The sequence below is a fragment of the Pinus tabuliformis genome, chromosome 9 (genome assembly GCF_031772625.1).
Source record: "Pinus tabuliformis cultivar Carrire ecotype Pingquan chromosome 9, CPIR1, whole genome shotgun sequence".
NCBI classification, from domain to species: Eukaryota; Viridiplantae; Streptophyta; class Pinopsida; order Pinales; family Pinaceae; genus Pinus; species Pinus tabuliformis.
In genome coordinates, this window is record NC_142307.1 from 865,324,672 (window position 1) to 865,349,637 (window position 24,966).

Genomic DNA, 24,966 nt, shown 5'->3' on the forward strand with positions numbered 1-24,966 from the left:
TGTTCTCTCCAACTAGTGCTGCATAATTGTTACAACACCCTGTTTTTGCAACATCCTCCAATCACGTTGCTAATGTTTGACAGTTGTAGTTGCCTGCCACTGTTCACCAACTACGATGCTAATTTTGATTCATCTGCTACTAATTGTATCTGAACCAAACTGCTGCATCTGTGCTACTGATGATATTACACTGTACAACTTGTATTGCTGCTAATTCCGCATCTACATTGCAACTCAACTCTCTCTCAACTGTTGCTGCTGCTATTGCAACCACTGAGTCTCCTGAGTCTCTAATTGCTACTAGCCTCTGCACTGCCTACTAAGAAATCTGTGCTGCTGCTGACTGTGCCACTGAGCCTCCTGCTCTGTTATCACACTACTCTGCGCTCCTTAGCACCTGATTGCCACTGCAACTTTCACTCTGGAATCTAACTGCATCAGCTAACACTGATCCACCTACTACTAAATATTGTGGGTCCTTATAGCAAGGTAATGATCCATGAGGAAACACCATCTGATGCTTGCCTCGTTGGACCTTGCCCAAATCTCTGGTTGCTTTGGGACTAAAGCTCCATATCGCCCCACCTCACTCTTGGCCATCTCCTTCTTGAATTCTTTCAATTGACTTGCATCAGTAGGTTTTGCCACAACGTTGTCTGCATAGGTCTTCATACCATGATCATCAAGGAAAACGAACATCCGGGCCTTCCAAATGACATAGTTGGAGGCATCGTCTAATCCAAGGTTACTTGGCAGTGGGAGCGAGAGTGATATTTTCAGAAGTTCCCGGTTCTGGAACGAATTGGGGAGCGAATTTTTATATTTTGATGCATATATGTCAACAAAAGCATGTAGAATGATAAATTAGATATAAAAATCATAAAAACATAGATTGAACCATATAACATCAATAATCTAGAAGTTATAATCTTCATTAACCACGTCCACAAGTTAGTAACATACAACATATTGAGTCTCATGATTCATCAATCTTAAAGTTTCATCAATCTTAAAGTTTCAAGCTTTCAAAATTCAATATATAACATTTATCATCATTGATGACCAAAGTTGTACTTGTAAGCTAAGTGTAACCATTAGAACAAAGAATATCTAACATGAAATGAAATGTTATAAAATGAAATGAAATGAAACAACTTTCAACTTTCACGAAGCATCATATTCATAATTCATTAGCGATGAGTTATAATTGCCAACTTCAAACTTAAATTGTCATATATTGTTTACAAAAAATATCATAATAAATATGAAAGAGTCAACAATTATAAAAACTACTAGAAACTAGAAAAGACAAGTAAATCTATTATCTATTGTTAATGCTTGGGCCTCTTGCCGCCACGAGAAATGTCTAATTTTTGAGTCTTGTTGGAAAATCAGGATCTTTGTCATTAATATCACCCTCTAAGCATTAATATCCAGAGGTATCTTTGTCATTACCTTTGGATCTATATAGGGATCTTTGTCATTAATATCACCCTCTAAGCATTAACATAAGATAGAAAAAACATAGCATGTCAAGTCAAGATTTTGTTTGAGTGATGGGTACATTTTTAGTAGGGTCATGATAGAGGAGTTCGACAACCAATGTCACTAACATCAAGGTACATAGAGGGATTGGTTCTCTTGATTAAATACGAGTTCCATACCCTAATACATGACAAATCCAATGGAAACATTACAATCCCCCCAATCCTGAAATCTTGAAAAACTGATAAATTTGCTAGATTTTGAATGAGATCTAAAATTCTACTTTCTCCATATGAAATCCAATGAGGTCGTAACCACTCTCAAACATCCTGAGTCATTTCATGGTAATGTTAAATTCTTAAAGTAAAGGGATGAAAATGAAGATTAAGGAGAATGTCACTTTTAATTTAAGAATTTAACATTACCATGAATCACATATCAATACTGGGGCCATAGGCTTGATCATTAGGCTGCCCCACTAAAAAATTATTTGTTTCTTTGAAAAACAATTGCATTTCGAATGTTACTGCAAAAAAAAAATTGCAAAAAAGGCTAGGGAGTGAAAATTTCTCTCCCGAGGGGAGCACACTCCGGGAGCGGGTTTGAGGATTTGGGGGGGGGGGAGCTGCTCCCTTGCAACCCTAGTCCAATCTATGTTGATCTCTAAGCATCTATGCAAAAACTCAAAACTGGAATCTCCTCTTGTTTTCTTGCTCGACTGATTGTTCTGAAACTTGCACTCCCTCCTAGAATGCACGTAACTACTATGTCTACCTTGCTCTGCCTTCCACTGCTGTCTGGAACTACTCATTCATCCTTTCCAAATGTCCTTCTTTGGAAAGTGGCACACAATTTGTGACCCCAACATTTCGAACTGGCTAGTCTAGCAAACTCACACAACCTTCTGCAACTAGAAAATAATGGATCTCCTCCAAAAAACTAGAACTAGAAACCCTCTAGGAAAATCTGGAAATTCCTCCTTCTATGTGTGCACTTTCTCTTCCACTTGGTTCTGATTCCGCTACTGCAAATCGCTGCAAAAAACAACTGCGCCCAATCAAGGAATTTGCTCAGCGAAAATACTGATCCGCTGCTGCTCCTTCTGCCTGTTGTAATTGCTTTTCTGGACAAATCAAATTTTCCTGCAACTTCAACTGGAAAATTGAACCCATGCCCAACAACTCACACTGTGCACACCTTGAAAACTTCGGCCTGTTGCTCCCTCTGAACAACGAAATTTTCTCTCTTCCGCTTCTGAGCTTCCCGTCTGTCAATCTTGCTCTGATACCATGTGTAAATTTCTACGAAATTTCTTTTGCAACAACGGAATTAATTCTTTTGACAGTAAATTAATTATGCAGTTTATTGCTACAACGACAACGAATTAATCACACTGCAATCTTCACAAATAAAACATTGTGGAAAAATAAAAGCTCTAGAAACTGAGAAATGCTATATAGCACACAAAAATTGTGATACCGTTATTTTTAACGAAGTCCCCGGAAAAACCCAATGTGGGAAAACCAATTGCAACAACTGAGGATTTATATTGTTATTATGTAGCAGAAATTCCGAGTACAATAAAATGTCTCCAAATTGGTGATACTGCCTAAGAGAAATACTGGAAAAAATATACTGTGGGATTTTACCCTCTCTTCGAACAATCCTCACACCTGATTGCCTCTGAAAAGCAAGCCGTCCACCCTACTTTGCGCTGGCCCTACGTCACCCTAGCGCAACCTTCACACGCTTGGCCTGGAACTGTTGCCAATTAACTCGTCCTGCCTGCTGTTGACTGGGAAAATGCTTCTTCGACCCTTTGGAAAATCTTCTCGGCCTCTGGAACTGAAAATGTCCTCCCCTTCAGCCAAATCGAATTGCTCTTCTAAAGCAACTGCGTAGTCCTTGCACTGCTTTTAGGCGAAAATTTCAACCTGCTCTTTTTGACTCTCAAGAATTGGAAAACTTCCTCTGGATCACTTTTGATCTCTCCTGCCGCCTGTTATTCGCCTCTTGGCTCAGTCTCCACTACTGAATCACTCCTGCAACTAGGAATTTGAACCGCCTATGTGACTAAGTATCTGCACTGGTGTGTTCTCCATCTACCCATTGACCTCTTCTTATAATCTCTAGTTGGGACTCCAACGACTAAGATTAAAACTTGATGATTCACACCTTTCTCAATTAATTCCTATTAATTAACCACTTTTCCTAAGTTAGACTTAGGAATTTTTTAATTATGGTCAATTAATTTAATTGAGCCATCTATAGGTGGAATTTCCATAAATGATTTTTGGGTTTTGAAGAACTCCTGTGTTTTAGCCTCTCCACAAAGTCTCGAGACTAGAACACCATCCGGTGGTACAAAAACTAACATTCCTTAGGCACTAATTCGATCTCTCTCATCAAGAAGTTCGATCTGAGGCAAGGAGCATCAAAGAAGCAAGAGTGAAGGTCTAGAAAGCAAGAAGAACTCAAAAGGAAGGAAGAAAGTTTATTTTTGGGCTTTGTTCTCTCATGCGTGCGAGTTTTTTAGGGTTTTTGTTGCTACTACAAAGACCGAGATTTCAGATCTATTTGCAGTTCTGAAAGTTTGTGCAAGAAGGTCAATATTTGAAGCCAAAGAAGACTAGAAGCAAAGGAGGAAACCCTAACGAAGGAAAGAGACACAATCTTGGTCTTATTCTCTCACACGTGCGTAAGTTAGGGTTTCTACAACAACTGTAGGTCCGAAGTTGCAAGTCGAAGTTACAGGTCAAAGCTGGGGGCCAAAATTGAAGCTAGACGCTGGTTGAAGCAGTTTTGACTCTTGTTGTCTAAGATGACCTTTGAAGGATTGACTTGGTGCTAGGAGGCTTGGTCTAGGTTTTTGGGTCTTGGTTTTCTCATTTGAAGCAGATTCTATAAGAAGAGAAGAGATTCTTTCTGGGTTTTCCCCTTGGAGGGGTTTTGCCCTGGCTTGGAGCCTATATCTTGTGTCCATTGTCTTTACTGTTTTTTCTCTTGATAATTGTTTGATGAAAATATCTAATAAAGAAACACAAGAAGATAAATAAAGTTCACAAGCAATTATTAAGGTTAAGGAGAAATTGAATTAATAGCTACCCTAATGCATTCTCCAATAGAGGTATGTCAAATGGTGAGAGGTGTATGACCTATTGTCGCCTGAGATGCACACCTAAATGCGGGCAAAGTCTCAATCCCACTAGGTGTGGTCTTCAAGGCGCAACACTTAGAGAAGGGGCTGTCACCTATTCTCAACTCTCTCCGTTTAAGCTCTCTCTTAACTAAGCTATGGGGCGTAGTCCATAAATATGGTTATTGAAGGAAAACTTGTTGAAGACAATAAGCTCTAGGAGATAAAGGGCAAGGCAATTACTATTCAATATAACTTGAATTTAAAGATTAATTAGCAAGTAAGAATATTAATGAGCAAATATTATGGGATTTATTCAATTAAATCGATATGGCATCCAATAAAATAAAAGATGAGAGATCAGTGCCTTTTAAACAATGCTCAAATATAATTACAATATTTGCAAAATAGAAAAATGACGCTTCAAGTTACAAGATATGCAATGTTGCAAGACAAGCGTTAGTAGGGTGATACCGCAATAAACAATAAATCAAGTACAATATTGAGATATAAGCAATAGAAAGACTTGTGAGATAGATAAAACTTATACTACGAAATTAAGAGCAATGCTTCAATAAGAATATGATATCAATGGACAATGAGTATGAAATTGGGATCAACAAGTACAAGGTTGATTCAACAAAAGCTTGAAAGAAATAATTAGTGCACAATCCCAATATCACAATAATCAATTTTGTAAAAGATGCAAGGATGTGTATGTGAAGTGTCTGAGACAAAATGTTCTTGGTTAATTTTAATTAAATGCCTAATCTATGGTGTAACTTCCCCTCAATTTCTCAAAACTTGGTAAAGAGTGAGGTGAATTGCAAGAAGGATAGGATGAGGAGGCACTTGTCCTTCATTAACGATACCCACCTAGACTTCAAGACAACCCACATGCCTCCATTCCTACAAGCGCTCGACCACAAGAGAACTACGAGGTCACGTTTTTAACCTTTGTTCAACACTCAAATTTATCAATTTGAATGACAATTAAGGAAGTTTGTCCTAAAATTTCTAATAGCCAAGCTTATGCTTGGAGGTAAATTTTAGAGATGCAAAGTGGAAATGAAATACAAGTGCTCCAAATGAGATTAACGGCAATGCTTAAAAAAAAATTGAAATGCTTCAAATATATCAATAACAAAATGCAATTCCACTTTCAATTGATCAAATTAGGATATGTGTTTTAGAGTGTGTTGAAAAATGTAATGATGTTCGGTCTTCATTAATGTACTTGAGTCATCATGTAATGTACTTGTCAAAAGAATAAAGAAAAGAATTTTGATTATTATTATTGGGCCTTATTAAAACATGAGTTTCATGCTTGGGTCACCTTGTTTTAGGTCAAAGTCCCCATTGTGGACTTCTAGGATTTATTTTGAGTCAATAGTCATTGTACTTTTAAAGAGACCCTTCTTGGGCTTTTGAATCATGTAAAAAGGTTAAGTATCGAGTCAAATATGATTTATGTACTGTCCACACCATGTTGGCCTAGAAGAAGATCAAGTCAGCCTATGGACCCTATTCGACCTCACATGGAGCCTATAAATACAAGCACATCGAATTCATTTGGAGCATCTCTCTCACAAGAAGTTCGATATTTCTTGTAGCTGGGAAAAGTGCGAAGTCTGTCGTTGGGAAGCTGAAGTGAACGCGAGTTTAGGGAAGTCTAAGGAGAATGGAAAAATCGAAATTTTAGTGCCTCTCTCTCTTTGTTTCGTGTCATGGATTGGGAGATTGAAGTCTTCTAAGTTTTTCTGTTGCCAAAAGTTGCTGCCTAGTCGAAGTTGCTGGAAATGGGTCGAATTTCTAGGAGGCTGACTTGGTGTGGAGGGAAGGTCTTGCCTTGGTCTAGGGTGAAGAGTCTCAAAGAATATTATTAGAAGGAAGAATTTCTTGATTGGGTTTTCTCCTCGAGGGGGTTTTCCCCTAGCATAGTGCCTACATCTAGTGTCTATTGTTTTATGCGCTGCTTTTGGTAATTGCTTGGTGAACTAAAGGAAATAAGATACAAATAATTGTAATAATAATAAGGAAACATCACAAGTAATTATCAAGAATAAGAAAATCTTTCTGCCTTTTTGATTTTCTAACAGAGTGTTTAATGACAAATAGAGTAAATGCGAATTATACAATGAAGCACAAATAGTTGAGATAGAGAGAGAAAATTGAAATGATGACAAATGAGATTGCTGATTAGATCTAATTACTCGAAGGAGACTACTTCGACTTGAATGCAAAGGAGATCAAGACAAGAGTTACTCAAATGCAAACTAGATCAAGTAGTGAAACCAAACTAAACTAGATTAGAAGATTAGAGATTAGATCCAATAGTTAAAAATGCATCCAAGGAACTAAACTAGCCTAATGAGTTAGCAATCAATCAATCAAGAAGCTCTCCTACCAAATGAGGAGAAGGGATACCGTGTGGGAAAACCCCAAGCTCCCACAAGAAGAAATCCTTTTATTATATAATTACAAAGAGACCTTCTTAGACAAAGAGAGGGTTTTGATCTTAGAGGAGGGTTTACAATAAAAACGAGCTTGATACCCCTTCCTCAAAGAGCCAAATTGTTTTATGAGATTAATTACAAGGCTTGTGATTTCATTACAATGAGAAAAACCCATCCGAAAAACATTTGCTTTCCTCCAAAGTAATTTGCTTCAGCTGCAAGACGTCAAATCAAGGAGAATTTTCGCACCAGGTGAAGGTAGAAGCCTCTCTGGGCTTGTGCCCTAGTGAAGAAGAGGCTAAAAATTTATGTGACCTTCAAAAAAAGTTATGGATCTGAAATCCAAGCCTTTAAATAATACTTTCTCCAAATCGATCTTGAAAATGTCTTTAAATTTTTTTGATAAAAAATATTTTACTTAAACCCTTGGAGGATTTTTGCTTGGGAGGAAAAACAACCTCCTCCTATGCTTGCGGCCTAGGAGAAATAGGCTTAAAAAATGCAGACGATCTTCAAAAATTTTGTTCTCCTTGAAATCCGAGCTGTCTAGGAGAGAGGGTTTGATGAATCAAGCAAATGTAGCCTCAAAAAAAAATGATTCCTCTTTGATCCTCAAGCTTCACTTGCAGGAAAAATTTTGCAGGCAAAACCCTTGTTCTCCCTTTAGATCTGCAAAAAACAATAGATGGAAAACCCAAGAAATATATACAAGATCTATATAAGAGAAATATATGTACAAGTGGGTTAGAAAAGTGTTTGCAAATTTTTTATAAAGTTTACAAGGGCTAATCTAAAGGGTAAGAGGACACTGACACCTCCGCCCTTTACTAAGCGAAAATAAGCTCTTAAAATAGCAGATCTATTCAGTAAAGCGCATTAATAGAGAGAAATAGATGTGAAATAAATAATTGTCACAAGCTATGGCCAAGAAACCCCTGCAAATTTTTTTGAATGAGAAGCCTTTAGAAGAAATCAAGACGGGTTCTTCCACTTCTATCCTTGGGAGCTGGTTTGTTCAACCAAAAATGTCCCTGCATGCCCAAGATCTGATTCAGGAAAAGATCTCTACACACTTGAAATACTTTTGTTAATTCACAAGGAGATAGATAGCACAATGAAATAGAGGCCTAGGGGTTCAACCAAAAACCCACTAGTGTCGCTAATTCTAAAGTGTTTCTCCAATCTCAAATACTAATGTAAGATACCTTACAAATAATAGATCCACAACTGGCAAGTGAGACAACAAATTTTTATATGCACTAGTAGAGTATTAAGAACAATAAATCAGAATTTTTTTACCATAGAAGATGAAAGAAAAACACTACCATGCATTAGCCCCCAAAGACTTTCTTTGTATTACTCAAAAAAAACTGAAGTACATAGTCCAACAGAGCTTCGCTTAGCCAAGAGCTCGATCTTACAATGTGATCCTCCAATGAGGAGCTTTGAAATTCCTTGAATAGAAAAAATGAGAGAGATAGACCCATCCAAGTGGAAAAACGGCTAGGTCCAAGGTGTTACTCATTGACTTGATGCCACAAAAACATTCGACCTCCTCTAGAAGCCCCTGCATAAATCATGGAGAGAGAGAGACGTTTTGCTTGAAGGAGTGAACGAACTGCCTTGAAATTGATTGCTAGAGTGGTTTGGACCACTGAAAATTATTTCTCAATTTTCCTCCTCGAAAGATTCTCATTCTATCCAACCAACTTGGACCATCCTATTTAAAAATTTCGATTTTCTGGGTCATTAGTTGCTTTTCTGGACCAATGAATTTCTTTTGGGACTTTTCCTGCTTGATTTGTGGAGAATCGGAGATTCTTTCACTTTTGACTTGATTCCTTTCTTGGGAAAGTCCTCATCCTTTTTGTTTTAATATTTTCCACTTGGAGAGAATTTTATTTTTCTCTCATTTTAATTTTCTGGCTAATTTCCAGCTAATTAATTGTTAGTTTTTGCCAGAAAATGGAAATAATACAATTTGAGGGGTATAAACATATAGACACATTTTTTTGACACCTAAAGTGTGTCTAGATAGAAAGTTGAGGTGTTGAAGTCTAATTTTGAGTACTCATGCCCCCTACAACTTCTATAGACAACACTTTTTTACATTTACATCAAATAATTATTAAAAATCTCGACCAGTGGAAATTTTTAATAATAAAAACTGACACTTATAGTCATCCAAATTCTGTGAAACTTTAGACATGATTTAGTATGGCATTTTACATCTACTCTATACACTAGGACTCACCTAAGACTTTACCATCAAGCCTCACTCTAGCTTTGGGGAATACGTGGGAGAAAAATTTAACTAATTATAAGTGTTGAAAAACACAAATAATGAGCTAGGGAAAAAAACTCCCTAGAGTGAAAACTCTTTAGCAAAATCTTAAGGTACCTAGGTGTGTTACATGACTCAATTTTTATCATACTAGAATCATTTTTACATCATCCAGGCAGGGCATCAGAATTTGGGATACAACATGATGACCTGAAGCTGAATGATGATGATGTTCTGAAAATATGACTGTTCTGACCATGATGGAATGCTTTGAAATGTACTCTGACATACATGTCTTTGATAATTCATGTGGTTGACACTCGAGTGGTCAACATGATCCATGCACATGGTGGAGGAAAATGGCAATATCATCATCACTGAGCAATATGTAGGGCTGCTGGCTGTCCAAGATAGGAGAAAAGTTTTCTCCTATAGGGTTGCCCACTTTTGGTGGGTAAGAAGCCGAAAATACAATAAACCATAAGCTTGATCATATATTTGGTTAGACAAGCAACACATAAGATCATTTTCACCACAGATTGTGAAAGAATTTGAACTCTTCGCACACAGTCAGGTTGATTACCTAGGATGGGGAATGAATAGATGAATGCATGGCTGTTTATGTGGCCTGGAATCTAGGCATAAATTTTGACATGCTAACATTCAACATTCCAAGCTGTCTTAGGCTGATAACTTCTTGAATCTAAAGAGTTATTACTTATTAAGATTAGCTTTAGTGGTGGAGAACTTGGAGGGTGGTCGCTCTAATGGTCTGTCATAACACAAACTCATCAAACAATTATGGCATGGAACAAATAAGTATGACTAATAATTTGAAGATTCAAGAATAACATGTGTAATAAACAACGGCTCAAGGAAAAGAATACCTGGAGTGCATAGCCTTTTTCACTCTTTGGATGTTGTGGTGGCCTTAGTGACTTTGTAACATGCATTATTCTTTGGAGGTTGACAGCTGTAATGGCCTGTCACCACACAAATTCAAACAAGCAAAGCATGGAACAAACTGTTATGACTGTAGTAATTTGGAGAATGCTGTGTGCAATAAATGGGAGTATAAACAGGTCATGAAAAAGAGTACCTGTAGTGCAGAGCCTTTTCTCCCATTGGATGTTGTGGGGACTATAGTGTCTTTGTAACTTATATTTCCCTCACCACTAACAATCATAACTTTGCCACTATTTTGCGTGAATTACCGTGGACGGGTCTATGGCTTGTATTCAATATAGCTCTTCTTGAAAAAGATTTAGACACTTAAAGCATGCGGGGTGCTCATATATTTTAGTGATGCTGTGTACTTACATTTTTGAGTTGTAGCTAATTTTTTCCTCCCAATAAAAGTGATGGTAGGGACTAGCCACTTCATGGCTTATCCTCTTGTTAATTCATAAACTTTGATAGAAATGTGAACTATTTTTTCAACGAGGTTGATAATAGTTGAAGCCCATTTTGGATATTTATCCAGCAAAATATATTTGTCATTGATGAATGGTCTAGTGAATGATAAGATCAAGAATTATTGGAAGTCCATATAAGGATTTGGTTTCTTTTTGTTTCCTTTTCCTTCATTTGCATTTTTGACATGGCTTGTTCCTTTCTCAAAGTATCTTGTGTGGAATTCGTACCTAGAAGATCTTGTTGTTGAGATATTATGAACAGTTTCTTTTTGTTTTTTTCTACCTGTTGATTTTTGATTTTCTAGTATACATCAAAGTCAGCAATGAATATCAGTGGCTAATCTGAATTTTGGAAACAGGGTTTGATTACGCATGCTCGTAAGGACCTTGACCCAGAGGCAGCACCTTTTGCAAGAGGATTTGGGTCTGGAGAAATTGAAGGTTTGCATGAGGGCGCCAGTCTTGTTGAAGTGGTATTTTCTTTGTTCCAGGCTCTCATACATGGTTTATCTTGTTGTCATTGGTTGCTTTGTTTTAGGTTTTATTATGAAATTATAGGTTAGCATGTGCTTGCTTCAACTGTGGCTCCTCTATACTATCAACCTATAAACCTACATGTAAGTTAACCATTTAGTATATATTCATAAAGGTATTAGCTTTTCGCCTATAAATACAACATGGTAATTTATCTTGCTTATTTTATTAACCTTTTGTAGAAGAAGGACTTGGCTATTTATTTGGTTTGGATGTCATTCTATTGACAAATTTATCAGTCACCTCCAATTATGATATTCTAAGATGATTCTATATTCAGGTCAAAAAGGTAAAGCCTCATGTGCTTCTAGGTTTATCTGGAGTTGGCGGCATCTTCAGTCAAGAGGTATCTTCATGTTGATGAATGCATTTAAACAATTTTCTGTTTGTGTATGGGGAATTGTACAAATGATTTCTTTTGGATAATTCATTTGGTAATTACGCGGAAGGCATTCTTTTAAGGGGATGTTCCTCTATGAATTTTCATCATCTGTCCATGACGTATCAGAGAATGCCATTAATTAAAATTTGTAATTTATATAAATGTGTTACCATGTGTATGCTACACTCACCAATAAACAAATGCTTTTCCGTGATCACCAAAGATGCTGCTTTTACAGCAGCGAGTTTCACGACAGCTATGATGACCCTGGCAACGTCGGAGTGCAGTTTCTGTCAAACGGATAAAATTACGCGTATTCTAAACATGCCATGTTTTGTCCAGAAAATAATAGAAATTCCAGCATGATTTTGAGAGAATCCGGTGGAAATTTTTGAAAATTTTTGAGAGAACACAGTGGAAATTATTGAAAATCTGGGTTATAGCTGTCAAGCCTCAGGATTTAGGGTGCCCCATGGGTTATTGATGCTGAATCCATTTTCGCCATTAAAACGATTTAAACACTCCCACAGTCAGATTTCTCGCTGGATTCCAGCGAGGAATTTGCCATCCTGGTGAAATTATAAATTCGTTAGACAATGCCATAAAATTAAACTCTTTGGTTGGCACGTGGTGAAGAAAATTCCAGGGATACAAGATGCCAAACACCTTCTAGCAAATTAATTGTGTACAGTTTTTTGCCCATAAAATTTACATGAATATGCAGAAATTTGAAAACAGTTTTGCTGGGGATCAAATTTTGTGCATAATTAAGTATTTCAATTTTGATTAATTGTGGATCATACAAAGCTCCCGACTTCTACCCAGAATCAGTGGATTATAAAAATCTCCCGACTTCTACCCAGAATCAGTGGATTATAAAAATCTCCCGACTTCTACCCAGAATCAGTGGATTATAAAAAACTCCCGACTTCTTCTATCAAGAAACAGTGACTCAGAAAGTCTCTAAATTACCATCATAGCAATGGCTACCAATAGGGGCTATTTTCTTTTTTGTTTTTGGTTTTTCAAAGCTATAATTTGTTTTTTCTGGAAAGATGGAATTTAGCATTATATTGAATTTAATTTAAGCAAAGAGCAACAAGTAGATTTGTATTCATCCCCATGACCAAAGATTTACCATTGTCTTACCCATACGTCATAAAACTCGGATGTTGCAAGGGCAACATATGTTTCTAGACAACAGAAGATTAAGCAGCTATGTTCAGAAGGTTGGGATACCAGTTTAAGCCATCGCTAAAATCCACACTCATTAAACTGTGAGTTCTAAAAGATATACCAGTGTTCCACGGGGATGCACTCCGTCTCTCCCCCACACTCGGGGATGGGGAAACTCCTGGGGAAACGTTTCCCCCATGTCCCCTTTTTGGGGAAACTCGGGGAAACTCTGAGGGACATTTTTTTGGTGACGAAATGCGACTCCTTTCCATGGGTACGCAAGGGGGACACCGAGGGGACGCCACGGGGACACTAGGGGGCTGGGGGGATGCAAGGGGGATGGAATATAAAGATTGAATTGAATGAATACAATCTATCCCCAACAAAATGTTAGTTACATATGCTTGGCCTTTGATATTATTAGTTACATTAGTTTTATTTATTAAACTAGAACAAGCCGAGGTATACTTGAATACCTTTTCTTAATGGAAAAACTTATCCTACTTTTGCTTTTGTGCATAAATATTGCTTTGGTTTCTTACATTTTTGACATTTTAGGATAAATGGATTAGCTTAATTTTTACTATATTAATAAGTTGCATATTCAATGCAATGCCTTCCCTGAAATTTATTTGCTTTCTACTTCATCTTACTTGAGTTTTCTCTTATGAAAAGGAGAGTCTAAAACTATTTGCTTTAAAGCATACTATGAGAATGAGGTTTGGTTAGGCTATAAAATGTATACTTCAATGTAGGTTTGGTCTGGAAATGAGAAAATTCGTGTATTCTTGTGATGCAATAAGATATATATTTGGTATATATCATCATTCCAATTACAATGTAGATAATTTGATTAGCATTTAAAGGATATGGGGCAAGAGATTTCTAGCCAGGTAAGGGAGAGAGGCAATGGAAAATGGTGACATACTCATGCCATAGACACAAGAGCCATCACCCAAGCTATTGCCAATACAAACACAAATTAGGGGGTTTTGTTGAACAAGCATGAAACTTCCAAATCAATTATTTCACTTGTCTTAGGCTATGGCCATCTACACAATTCAAACCAAAATGTTTTACAAAAAAGTTAAATATTTGGAATTAAAAAAGAATCAACAAAAGCGAGAGGAATTTTCCCATCAACCTAGCAAAAGTTTAACCTCTTATAAATCCTAAAATTGAGTAGCAGTTGCTCATTTCATTGAACCCCCACATAATCCACACTCTGATAGAGCAACAACTCTTGCTTGCTTCTAACAACAAGATCATCATTACTCCTTATTATATCGTACTTAGATCTAACAAAATCATTACTAATCCTAAGTCCATTTTCAAGTTCTAAATTTGAATCAAAATTGAACCCAAACTCGTTTTTCCTAACAATGTTTCCCTAAGCTTCATAATGGGATTCACCTAGCACATCGTGACTTTAACTTGTTGACATAATCAATTTGTAAAACTAAACCCTTTGACTCATTTCTACTTAAATTTCTTAAACCATTGATAATGGTGATATCCATATTTGTCTTTGTCATGTCCCTTCTCAAACACATTTGTAATAGGGTGCTGCTACACAATTTTGCACAATTTTGGCTAAGTAAGAGAACCCATCATTTTCGACTTAGGGACTTAGGAGGCAATTCGACTTAATTTGGTTGCTAGAGGAATGTGGGGGGCCACCCACATGGGAATTCGAATTGGCCTATTCGAATAGCTTGGAAGGAAAGTCGAATAGGTGGATGGAGGGGCCCACATGAGGCAAGGGAGGCCCAAGAAGTTGTAAGGAGGGAGCAACTCTCATTTTGGGATTCATTCATACATATTGCAAACAAAATCACTTGACTGTTCACTCTGCTATTTAGCTGAGTCAACCGACTGTTTAGCCACGAATCTCTCAAGTGGGAGATTCAACCTCTACTTCGGGGGACCATCCGTGCCCGCCCTAGAGAGGCAGTTCTACAAGGATTTCAGGAGTTCCAGGGCAATGACATAGCACCACCAACCAACGCAGAGCAGAGAGTGCGTATTTTTGGGCTAGCCGAAGAATACGCAGAGGGATATAGAGGGCAATAGAGATCAAATTGTTTGCCTGAGAGTTAGAGAGATGAGATAGCAGTAATAGAACAACATTCTTGTTGAGTTTTACAACTAGCATTCCAGTAGTCCGAATTGCTTCGCTGTGGGACAGCGCAGAGGCCACTCAACAGTTTTTCGTGGAGCTTAGGAGCAGGTGTCTTAGGCCAAGAGTTCACCCGGGAAGTCAGGGATTGGATAACAAGGGTCAGCCCAACACTTTGGGGGCATTTCCAGGAGGATTTACAGGCGGTTTCCAATAGGCCGAGTTTTGCAGTGGTAGCTGAGGTTGGGCTCGAAGGGGGTCGAATTTCAGAAGTCTAATCCAGCCAAAATCCTTTCTGGGTTTTTCAGGGTTTTTGACAAGGATCCCAAATATAAAGTTTCACAATTTTCTGAGCACCGGAGGTGGGGTTTTATGCCGTATCTTTGCAGAAAATAGTGTAGAAGTGGTGGGGATTGAATAGTTCCTTTGGGGGTCGATTTTGGGAAGTCCAAATCGGCCAAACCATTTCTGGGTTTTGGCCAAGGAGTTTGTGGCTAAAGTTTCATCATTTTCTGAACACTGGAGGAGGAGTTTCTTGCAGTCCCTTTCCAGGCAGTAGTGAAGTTTTCTAGGCAGCGCAGAGCATTAGAGGAGCAACGATTTCCAACATTTGAGATCATTGTATTATCACCTGGGTTCTGTCACGCTTTCCATTGAGGGAATCCTAGGTGCATTCCTCCATACTATTGTGCTTTCTCCATTGATTAATAAAATGGTTCAGCTGGTTCTTAATTCTAGAGTTTTTATGAGCATTTGCTGATTGTTCAAATTTTTTGTGCTGTAAATCGTTTTTGCTTTGCATATCACTCTTTATTTAAGTTTGGAACATTACAGTCTTAATGTCGTCTTTGTCAAACCAAGCTTATATTTTTCCAAATCCAACTTCAATTTGCAACTTCAAATGTTAATCTTTACATGCATTTTTTTTTTGTTTATTTCTTTTTCCGTGAACGATGCATAATTTTATTCATTAGAGAGGAAAAAATTACATTTTGCATATGCGTAAACACATTCTAGATATAGATTGAGAAGCCCAAAAGGGCCAGCAAGAGAAGCCATGGAGAGATGCTAAACATTACAGAATATTATGTAAACCTTGAGGATTGCACAAGCAGACCCTAGGCTCTAGAACAAAGAAAACTATACAGGGTATGCAAGCCCCTTGGAAAACCCAAATGGGTGCAGAAAAACACAAGGATCGAAAAATCCCAAAAGAGACATCAATAGCCCACAAGAGAACCCGACAGAGAGGCGCAACAATGTAGCCTCCACAAGAACCATCTGTTGAAAGGTAACTAGTGTAGGTGTTCATAATTTTTGCTTGATTCATGACTTGATGTACTTGTTAAAAGAAAAAGAAAAGAAAAGTTATTTGCAAAAGAAAATTATTATTATTGAAATGGGTTTCTTGCCCATCATGTTGTGGTCCTAGGTCAAAGCACCCATTGAGTGCTCTAGGGGTCTTGTTTACAAGTCAAAAGGTAAAGGTCATGATATACTAGCCCTTGGAGGGCCCATGTAACAAGAAAGAAAAAATAAACAATGTAAATTGTATTGTTTAGAAGCCTTCAAGTGATGAGTCGGCCAACCCTCTTCAAGTTGGCCCAATTCATCCTCAAGCAAAACCTATATAAAGGAATTCACCCTCCTCATTTGTACACACATCCAACAAGTAATATATATCTGATCCAACGAGAGAATTAGGGGAGATTGATCCAGCGAAAAAGGGAAGGAGGAGTGAATTTATGTGGAAGTTAGCGAAGGAAGAAAGGAAGCAAATTTTGTATCTTCCTATTCACACATGCGAGTTTTGAAGGAGGAACTAGGGTTTCCTCAGTCTTGCTGTGCAGAGATATTCTTTGGGATTTGGCTGGTTCATCACTTGGGGTTTTGGTCTTGGGTCATGGTCTTGGAAGTCTTCATTGAACATATTCTATAAGAAGAGATATTCGTGGGTTTTCCTCTCTGAGAGAGGTTTTGGCGCTAGCTGGCAACTTACATATGGTGTTGTCGTGTTTGCATTGTGATCTTCTTATTGGCATTTGTCTTGATGATGAACAAAAATAAATAATAATGATAATGTCCTAATATAAATCACAAGAAAATGTCAAGGATGAAAGAGAAATCAAATTAAATAAATACCCTAACTGTGTGCCCTAGATTTCTCAACATGGTGTTAGAGCTAGGGCTTTGAATAGAGGGCAGAAAGAAGGTCAGTTTGGCATCATCTCTTCTTAGGGAAAGAGAAAACCCTAAGCCGAATTGGTGGAGGCAACTAGAACGAATTTCTGGGCACATTTTCTAGCCCTATTTACAAAGACAAAGTCATATTACGCAGTGCAATAGCAAGATTAGTTGGAGGGCATTCAAGCTCTGTGTAAAAGGATCTAGAGGCTAATTTAATAGTTCTCTCAAGTCCAACCCTTTTGGCAAACAGATCGAAGGCTTTTGGCACATCCATTAGCCCTTAATCACTATATCAAGGCCCCAAACCTACTACAGCAGAGAGAGAGCATAAAGAGCACTTTTGTAAAGGACAAAGGCTTGTCAAGCAACTCTAAGGAGGCCACACTCTCTAGTATAGGAGCGAAGGTCAAAAGTGGCATCACAAGGTCTTCAAAACGAAATATTTGAGTATTTTCACATCTTTGGTATGTATATTACTATCACTATAGATGAATAAATTCATTATAGTTTTGAAGGACTATTCTAGTTTTGCTAAGCATTCAAGGCCTTTCTATTTGTCGACTATAATAACTCTAGAAAATAGCCAAAACCCTTGTCAAAGATCTGAAGTTTCTGTGGTATTAAATGACATATTTATAGCCTTAGAAAGGACTCAAGTCCTCTATCAAAGGTTCGCAATTTTGTGGTATAGTCCTGTGCATAAATTCCTCATTGGAAGAGGCACCGAGATCATTTCTACACCTGTGCATATATTAGTTCCAAGATCAAATTTGTTGAAGGGATATTTTGAGTATAAGATAAAAGTACCAAAGTTTTGAAGCATAGTCTCACTGTCAAGCAAAACTCATACCCTACATCTGTACAAGATATATAAGGTCTTCTCTATACTTGTGCATGAGGTTCGAGCATAATTATCATGCAAGTGAAGGCTAGAAAAGAAGGAGCCTAGTTCTCCTCTTGTTCTGAGCATAAACACATTTCAAAAGGACTCAATTTGAGCCTCAGTCACCAAGGAAGAGGAGTCGAGACTCCTATTACGTTTTTGTGCATGAGGGAGACCTAGAATGAAGGCACATTAGGCTTATCATCTCATACAGTCCCTTGTACAACCAGAGGAGAAGCATAAGTGTTTCTGCGCATATAAGAGAAGGCTCATCACCTTGCTCGTAGTCCTGGACAATGGCATAAGAAGACAAAAAGTCTGTGCATAGTAGTGACGATTTTTGGGCACATATATACATACATAGTCTAAGCAACAATGAGCCAACCCCTAGTAACATTGAAAGGGTACATCTATTTTGAATTTGCAGTAATGATATTTTTGAAATTGTTGTTGAGTGTAGCCTTGTAAAAAATAGTCAAAGGTCTATGTTGTGAAATCTGAGGGTATAGTAATAAAATTGTCATGTTGAAAGAAGGATTAACTACAGGCATAAGGTGAGGTCACATATTTGTGACAGTGACACCATATGTGCAGGATAGTTTTGGGATTGTTGACTTTCATTTTAAGTCAACACTTTGTAGAAAATTCTTGGGTATAAGAAATATTGTTGCACTTATAGTAGTTAGCTCTGTGGGACCTGTGCATCACAAGGTTGCAAGCAAAGAAGCAACAATTTTGAAGAAATAGTAGTACAAGAGGCTATAAGTAGGGTCACAATGTTGTGACAGACATCTTTTGAAGGGAGGAAATCTGTTCCATCATGGGAAAGGATTAATGTTACATTAGTAGCTAATAACAAGATAAGTTTTTGTTGACAACCATTCTTGGGTATATGGTATATTGTTGCTGACAGTTCTCTAGAACTATACATCACCAATGAACAAGCAGAAGAACTGTAGTATACTGATCCTGAAGCAAGAAAAGATAAGAAAATAAATGTAGTAAAGAATATCTTGAGTTAATGTACACCTCGAGGAAAAATGATGAAGCAACCATGGCATCCGGAATAACAGGTCATTGCAACAAAGGTATGTAACATTAAGGTATGTATGGCATGTGTTATTAAGGATCCAACATAAAAATTGTAGGGTAGGTTGAGTATATGAATCTAGGGTTTGTTGTTAACTTTATTGATATTGGTAAAAACCTAGTCATATAGAAACCCTAACCCTGTTCCCTCATAGAAACCCTAACCCTTGGTCTTTAGGGTTTGTATGCAATCTAGGGATCATAACTAATATGAATAGATAAGGATGATAAATTGGTCTAGGGTTGGCACTTGAAAACCCTAATCTTAGGGTAATCCTAGATTGACAGATTGACATCATGCTTTTATTATTGTATATTTTGCTTGGATGTACTTGTCAATAAATACTGCAAGTACAGGAAATAAAGAAAGAAGGATGAGGATATTCTCTGTTTTGGTAAGGATGATGGAAGGAGGCAATTGTAAGGACCCTTGGATCCTTGGGCACTCTGATGTATAAAGATATATTCATGGTATAATCGTGGGACTGTGGATGCTTGGAAGATAAGATTTAGTAGCAACATACGAAGGATTCATGAACCTGATATTACAGTCAACTAGTCAAAAAGATCTTGCTGTAAGCCAATGCTCGATGGACCTCATTTTGAAAAATAAGGAGCAGGCCTAGATGACTGGCTGAGACTTGTTGATGTTTCGCTAAAGACTCTAATGAAGATTGAAGGAAGACCATGATGTTGATGATGACATGATATATTGTTAGGTTCTGCACGATCTTGTTATATGAAGAAGTTTCGCTTTAAAAAGGATATGATGACTCCATTGGGTTGCTGCCTTGGTACTTAGTTCGAGGAGTTGATGTACACCACGATGTCAGATGTAATAGTAGGTTGCAGATGGTTCGATGATCTTGTCCTGGTGGATCACTTTCTAGATGTTCATAGGGAGCCATGTTCGAGCTCTGTGATGATTGGCTCGTGAAGATGTAGCTAATGCAGACTGATGATGTGGATAGTCATGGTGGACCTTGTCATGATGATGATGCCATACATAGAGGGCTATGTAAGGATCAAAGAAAACTCCCACATGTTATGATGATGATATAGCCTTGAGAGCTACTATCATAGTAGATGACGATGGACACTTCTCCCTAATTGAGAGTGAGCTCGTCCTTGGTTAAGAGGGAGTGACAGATATGGTTCTCTACTTCATGTGTCATGCACTAGACCAGGACTAACAACCATAAGTCTTAGTGAAGGCCATGAGGAGAGAATGGCGTCCAGAGGATTGGGTAAGCATTTGAGACAAATACTCCTTGAGGATTTGGAATCCAAGATAGGAAGTAGTCTGGTGACCGATACTCTTTGAGGATCTGACAGGGCATCCAATAGGTAAGAGTAGTCAAAGAGGAAATTCCTTGAGGATGTGTAAATCCAAGACAGGAATGGTCCTAGAAGGACATACCTTGTGAACATCCGGATGGGGTATGTGCCTTGAGAGGTAGTGTGGTGTCCCACGTAAAACCTCCCAGCATTGTGCTCTGATCTATTGAGAGATAGAGCTTGTTAGTCAAGGCCTTGCTATGTTGACAATGTTGGTTGTATATTGATCATAATGTTGATGCTTAATATGGCTTACCAATTCAACTCTTCTTATGAGAATGATTCAATGGAAGTACTGTCCTTGTACCTGTGGTCAATTATGAATACCTCCCTAGTTAAGAGGGAGTGTTGAAATGTAACTAGTGTTGGTCTTCATAATTTGTACTTGAGTCATGACTTGATGTAATTATTGATGTACTTATCAAAAGAAAAAGAATTGCAAAAGAAAATTATTATTATTGAAATGGGTTTCTTGCCCATCATGTTGTGGTCCTAGGTCAAAGCACCCATTGAGTGCTCTAGGGGTATTGTTGGTAAGTCAAAAGATCAAGGTCATGATATACTAGTCCTTGGAGGGCTCATGTAACAAGAAAGAAAAATAATAAATGTAAATTATATTTTCTAGAAGCCTCTAAGTGATCAGTTGACCAACAGTGTTCAAGTCAGCCCAAGGTGGCCCAATTGGTCCTCAAGAAAAGCCTATATAAATGAATTTGCCCTCCTTATTTGTACACACATTCAACAAGTAATATATCTTTGATCCAACGAGAGAATTAGAGGAGATCTGATCCAACGAAGAAGGGAAGGAGGAGTGAATTTCTGTGGAAGCCAACGAAGGAGGAAAGGAAGCAAATTTTGTATCTGCTTGTTCACACGTGTGAGTTTTGAAGGAGGAACTAGGGTTTCCTCAGTCTTGTTGTGTAGAGATATTCTTTGGGATTTGGCTAGCTCATCACTTGGGGTTTTGGTCTTGGGTCATGGTCTTGGAAGTCTTCATTGAATAGATTCTATAAGAAGAGATATTCGTGGGTTTTCCTCTCTAGGGAAGGTTTTGGCCTTGGTTAGCAGCCTACATTTGGTGTTCTTGTGTTTGCATTGTGATCTTCTTATTAGCATTTATCTTGATGATGAATATAACTAAATAATAATGATAATTTCCTTATATAAGACACAAGGAAATGTCAAGGATGAAAGAGAAACCAAATTAAATAAATACCCTAACTGTTTGCCCTAGATTTCTCAACACCATGTACACAAAAAAACATAAACATTGGGCACAGGCTACCTAGATAGCCGAAAAAACATTAAGCCTTGAAACATGGCATTCGAAAACTATGCGACAAGCCTAGAAAGAACCGTGGCGGATGTAGAGCATACCACAAAAATGTTGCACCAACAAGGGCTCTAAAGGCAGTGGAATGGCGAAGAGCTCCGAGCAGACCACATGCAGTAGACACCGACGGTGGGACCACAATGAAACCACATGCGAGGATGCAGCTTTGAAGCACCACGCAAACGCCTCAGGGAGAGCACCATACAAGGAGCAACGACAACAACAAACATTGAAGAGCCGCGGAGGTGAAGGAAGGCATGAACTAGGGAACGAGGCAGCTAGGGTTCATCCGCCCCGCCCTCTCTCCCTCAACTCCCCCTGGCCTCTTTAAATGCATCTATTTGGGTAATGTTTTTTATTTCCATTTTTTGGTGAGCCATACAATTTCCTCTATTTGCATACAAGGAGTTTCTAATCATGGATGGTACCTAATTGAAGGCTTTCTTTTGATGCATTATCATTTGAAATATCATGTTACATTATTCATGGAATCTATTCAATAGATCTTCTTTTAATTACCCATGATCCATCCAACAAAATTCTCTTATCTTTAGATAATGTATTGTTGATTTGGGGTAGCATTGGATGTGCTTTAGCCATGAAATTTGGTGGAGAGGTTAGGGCACATGAGATCTCCAATACCCAGAAAGGGTTTGGGCAGATTCTAAACAGTTTGGGAGATATTAAAATAATTAATATTTTTAATGGAGTCCTTAAGTCTAAACTTTAGGGAAATTAAAATATTAATGTGAATTAATATAAAATTGTGTTAGAATGGTCCAAAGACATGGATCAAGCCAGATCTAATCATAGCTGTAGATTAGGGACTTAATCTCGGCCGTTGATTTGTCAACGAGAAAAGTATAAGAGGAGGCTGGAGGGTCACTTGGAGAATACACTAGAGTGATCAGTCATTCTATTCTCTAGAGCAGGGTTTGCTAAGAGAGATAGAATTAGTGATCAGTTGTAGCGAGGGGCAGTGAGTACGAGGCAGAGAGGCAGGGACAGTGCGGAGAGACCAGCGGAGAATTAGAGAGAGGCAGATGCAGAGCCAGAGGGAGCCACGCAGACGCAGCAGAGATTGCGCAGAGCCAAAAGGGCCTGCGTCATCCACGCAGAGGCTGCAGGAGTGACGCAAAGAGCTAGAGAGGTTGCACAGAGCCTCAGTAGGTTGACGCAGAGGGTTTCAGGCTAACGCAGAGGCCAACAGGGCTGACGTTGGGCTTCAGATTGTGCTAGAGAGGGATTTCGTGGAGCAGGGTTTCCAAATACCTATTTCTGAAGAGAGGTATTGCTACCAAATTTTTTTATCTCTGTCGGGTTAGCCAGTTTGGCACCCATTGTACTCAGAAAAGAACTGCTTAATAATAAAACCCTTAGATAGCTATACCAGTTTTCCTGCATTGGGTTTTTTCCAGGGACATTAGTCCAAAAATAATGGCGTCATTTGTGTGCTTGTTTTTGTTTCCTTCAATTGATGATCTGTAATGTGTTGAGCATGCACTTGTATTTATTTTCAGTATTTACATGGTAAATAACTTGTTAATTAATAGAACAAGTAGGTAGGAATAAATCAATAAAGGGGATGGAATATTTCTAACTGGTAGACTTAGAAACTTCAACATGGTATCAGAGCGTAGTTGCAGATCACAGGAGAACTGAGGACATCAGCAGCGTAGAGTAGCAGCAGTAGAAAATAGTCGTCCCGAGTGACAGAAGCTGTTCCTAGCAACAAAGCAGCAAGGAAGGGGTGACGCAGTGCCTGTGTCATCAAGTTCGAGCCAAGAAGAGGCTGCGCAGAGGCTGAAGGAGGCAAAGACAGGCTCACACAGAGTCACGTAGAGGCCAGGAGGGCTAACGCAGTTGGTTGAGGGAGCTAGTTTTTCGGTGGCGGGACTGCGCAGAGCCTAGGAGCTCTCACCTTCAGGTCGTTGGGTTTTAGGAGGTTGTGGTTAAGTTGCAGAGTGGAGTTGGTGGGGTACTGTAGTCAGAATAGTACCTAACAAGGCAAGGCCAAGGAGGAGGGAAATCAAGGCTCAGAGGTGCAGTTGCATAGACGAACAGAGTAGGGGGCATCTTGACATCGACAAAAGGGTTTCCAGGAGGGAATCAAGGCTTAGAGGGAGTCACATCGAGAACTTCCAGGAGGGAAGTAGAAGAGCAGCATGGCACTACACAACAGAGTAAGAGACCAGGACAGACTAGACGAAGCCTCAAACTTCTTAGTCTGGAAGGCCAAAATCTTATCTGTACTTAACAGAAATCATGTCAAGCACTTTGCCTTGAGGACGATAGCAATCCCAGTTGACTCAGCTGATAACGACAAGTACGAGGAGGCAATGGCGAGGGCCAAGAGCATCATCCTTGACGGGGTCAAGGACCATGTAGTACCACACATTGCTGAGAAGGAAACAACAAATGAGATGTGGGAGGCTCTAAAGAAATTATACCAGCATACTTCTGTGTAGAGAAGGATGTTACTAGAAAATCAGTTGCGGTCCTACCAGATGAAGAAGAGAGAATCGATCGACACCTTCCTCGGTCGACTGAATGAGATCCGAGATCAACTGACTTCCATAGGGGCCACGCCGGATCAGGAATTGATGGTGAGAACCGCCCTGAACGCAGTCTCAAAAGACTGGGAGGTATTTGTCTAGAGTATACTGGGTAGAGTGACCCTTCCACATTGGGAGGAAATGTGGGCAACTCTTTGCCAAGAAGAGATCAGAAGGCTAAGCAAGATGGGAAGCAACGGCAAGGGGATCAGAGTCAAGAAGGAGGAGGAGGAGGATGTTGCCCTAGCATTTGAGGGAAAGCAAGAGAAACAAAAGAAGAAGGACCTTTCCAAGGTCAAATGCATCCACTGTGGGGAGCTGGGTCATTATGTAACCCAGTGTCCAAGGAAGAAGAGTAAGGGAGAGGCCTTCGAGACCAAGGCAGTGCTAGCAAGGGAAGAGAAGGAAGTGGAGACAGAGCATGACTGTGCCATGAGTGCACACACGCCACTTGAGCGGAAGTGGGGAGACATCGAGCTGTAGTCAGACGGACTACAGGTGATGAGGGGCAGGACCCTCGAGGTACCCGGCCTTTTGGATTAGACCATGCTACGGGAGCCCCGAAGAGGAGTAGCAGGACCGACGGATGTAGGT

At 38.9% G+C, this 24,966-nt stretch overlaps 1 protein-coding gene across 1 annotated transcript in view; it reads left to right on the plus strand.

Moving 5' to 3' along the window:
• The window catches only part of NAD-ME2 (NAD-dependent malic enzyme 2), a 177,292-nt gene that overhangs the window by 99,757 nt on the left and 52,569 nt on the right, over nucleotides 1-24,966 (plus strand). The window contains exons 11-12 of the mRNA XM_089445877.1: nucleotides 11,136-11,249; nucleotides 11,591-11,656. Of these exons, the coding sequence (XP_089302003.1) occupies nucleotides 11,136-11,249; nucleotides 11,591-11,656 (180 nt within the window). The remainder of the gene's footprint in view (nucleotides 1-11,135; nucleotides 11,250-11,590; nucleotides 11,657-24,966) is intronic.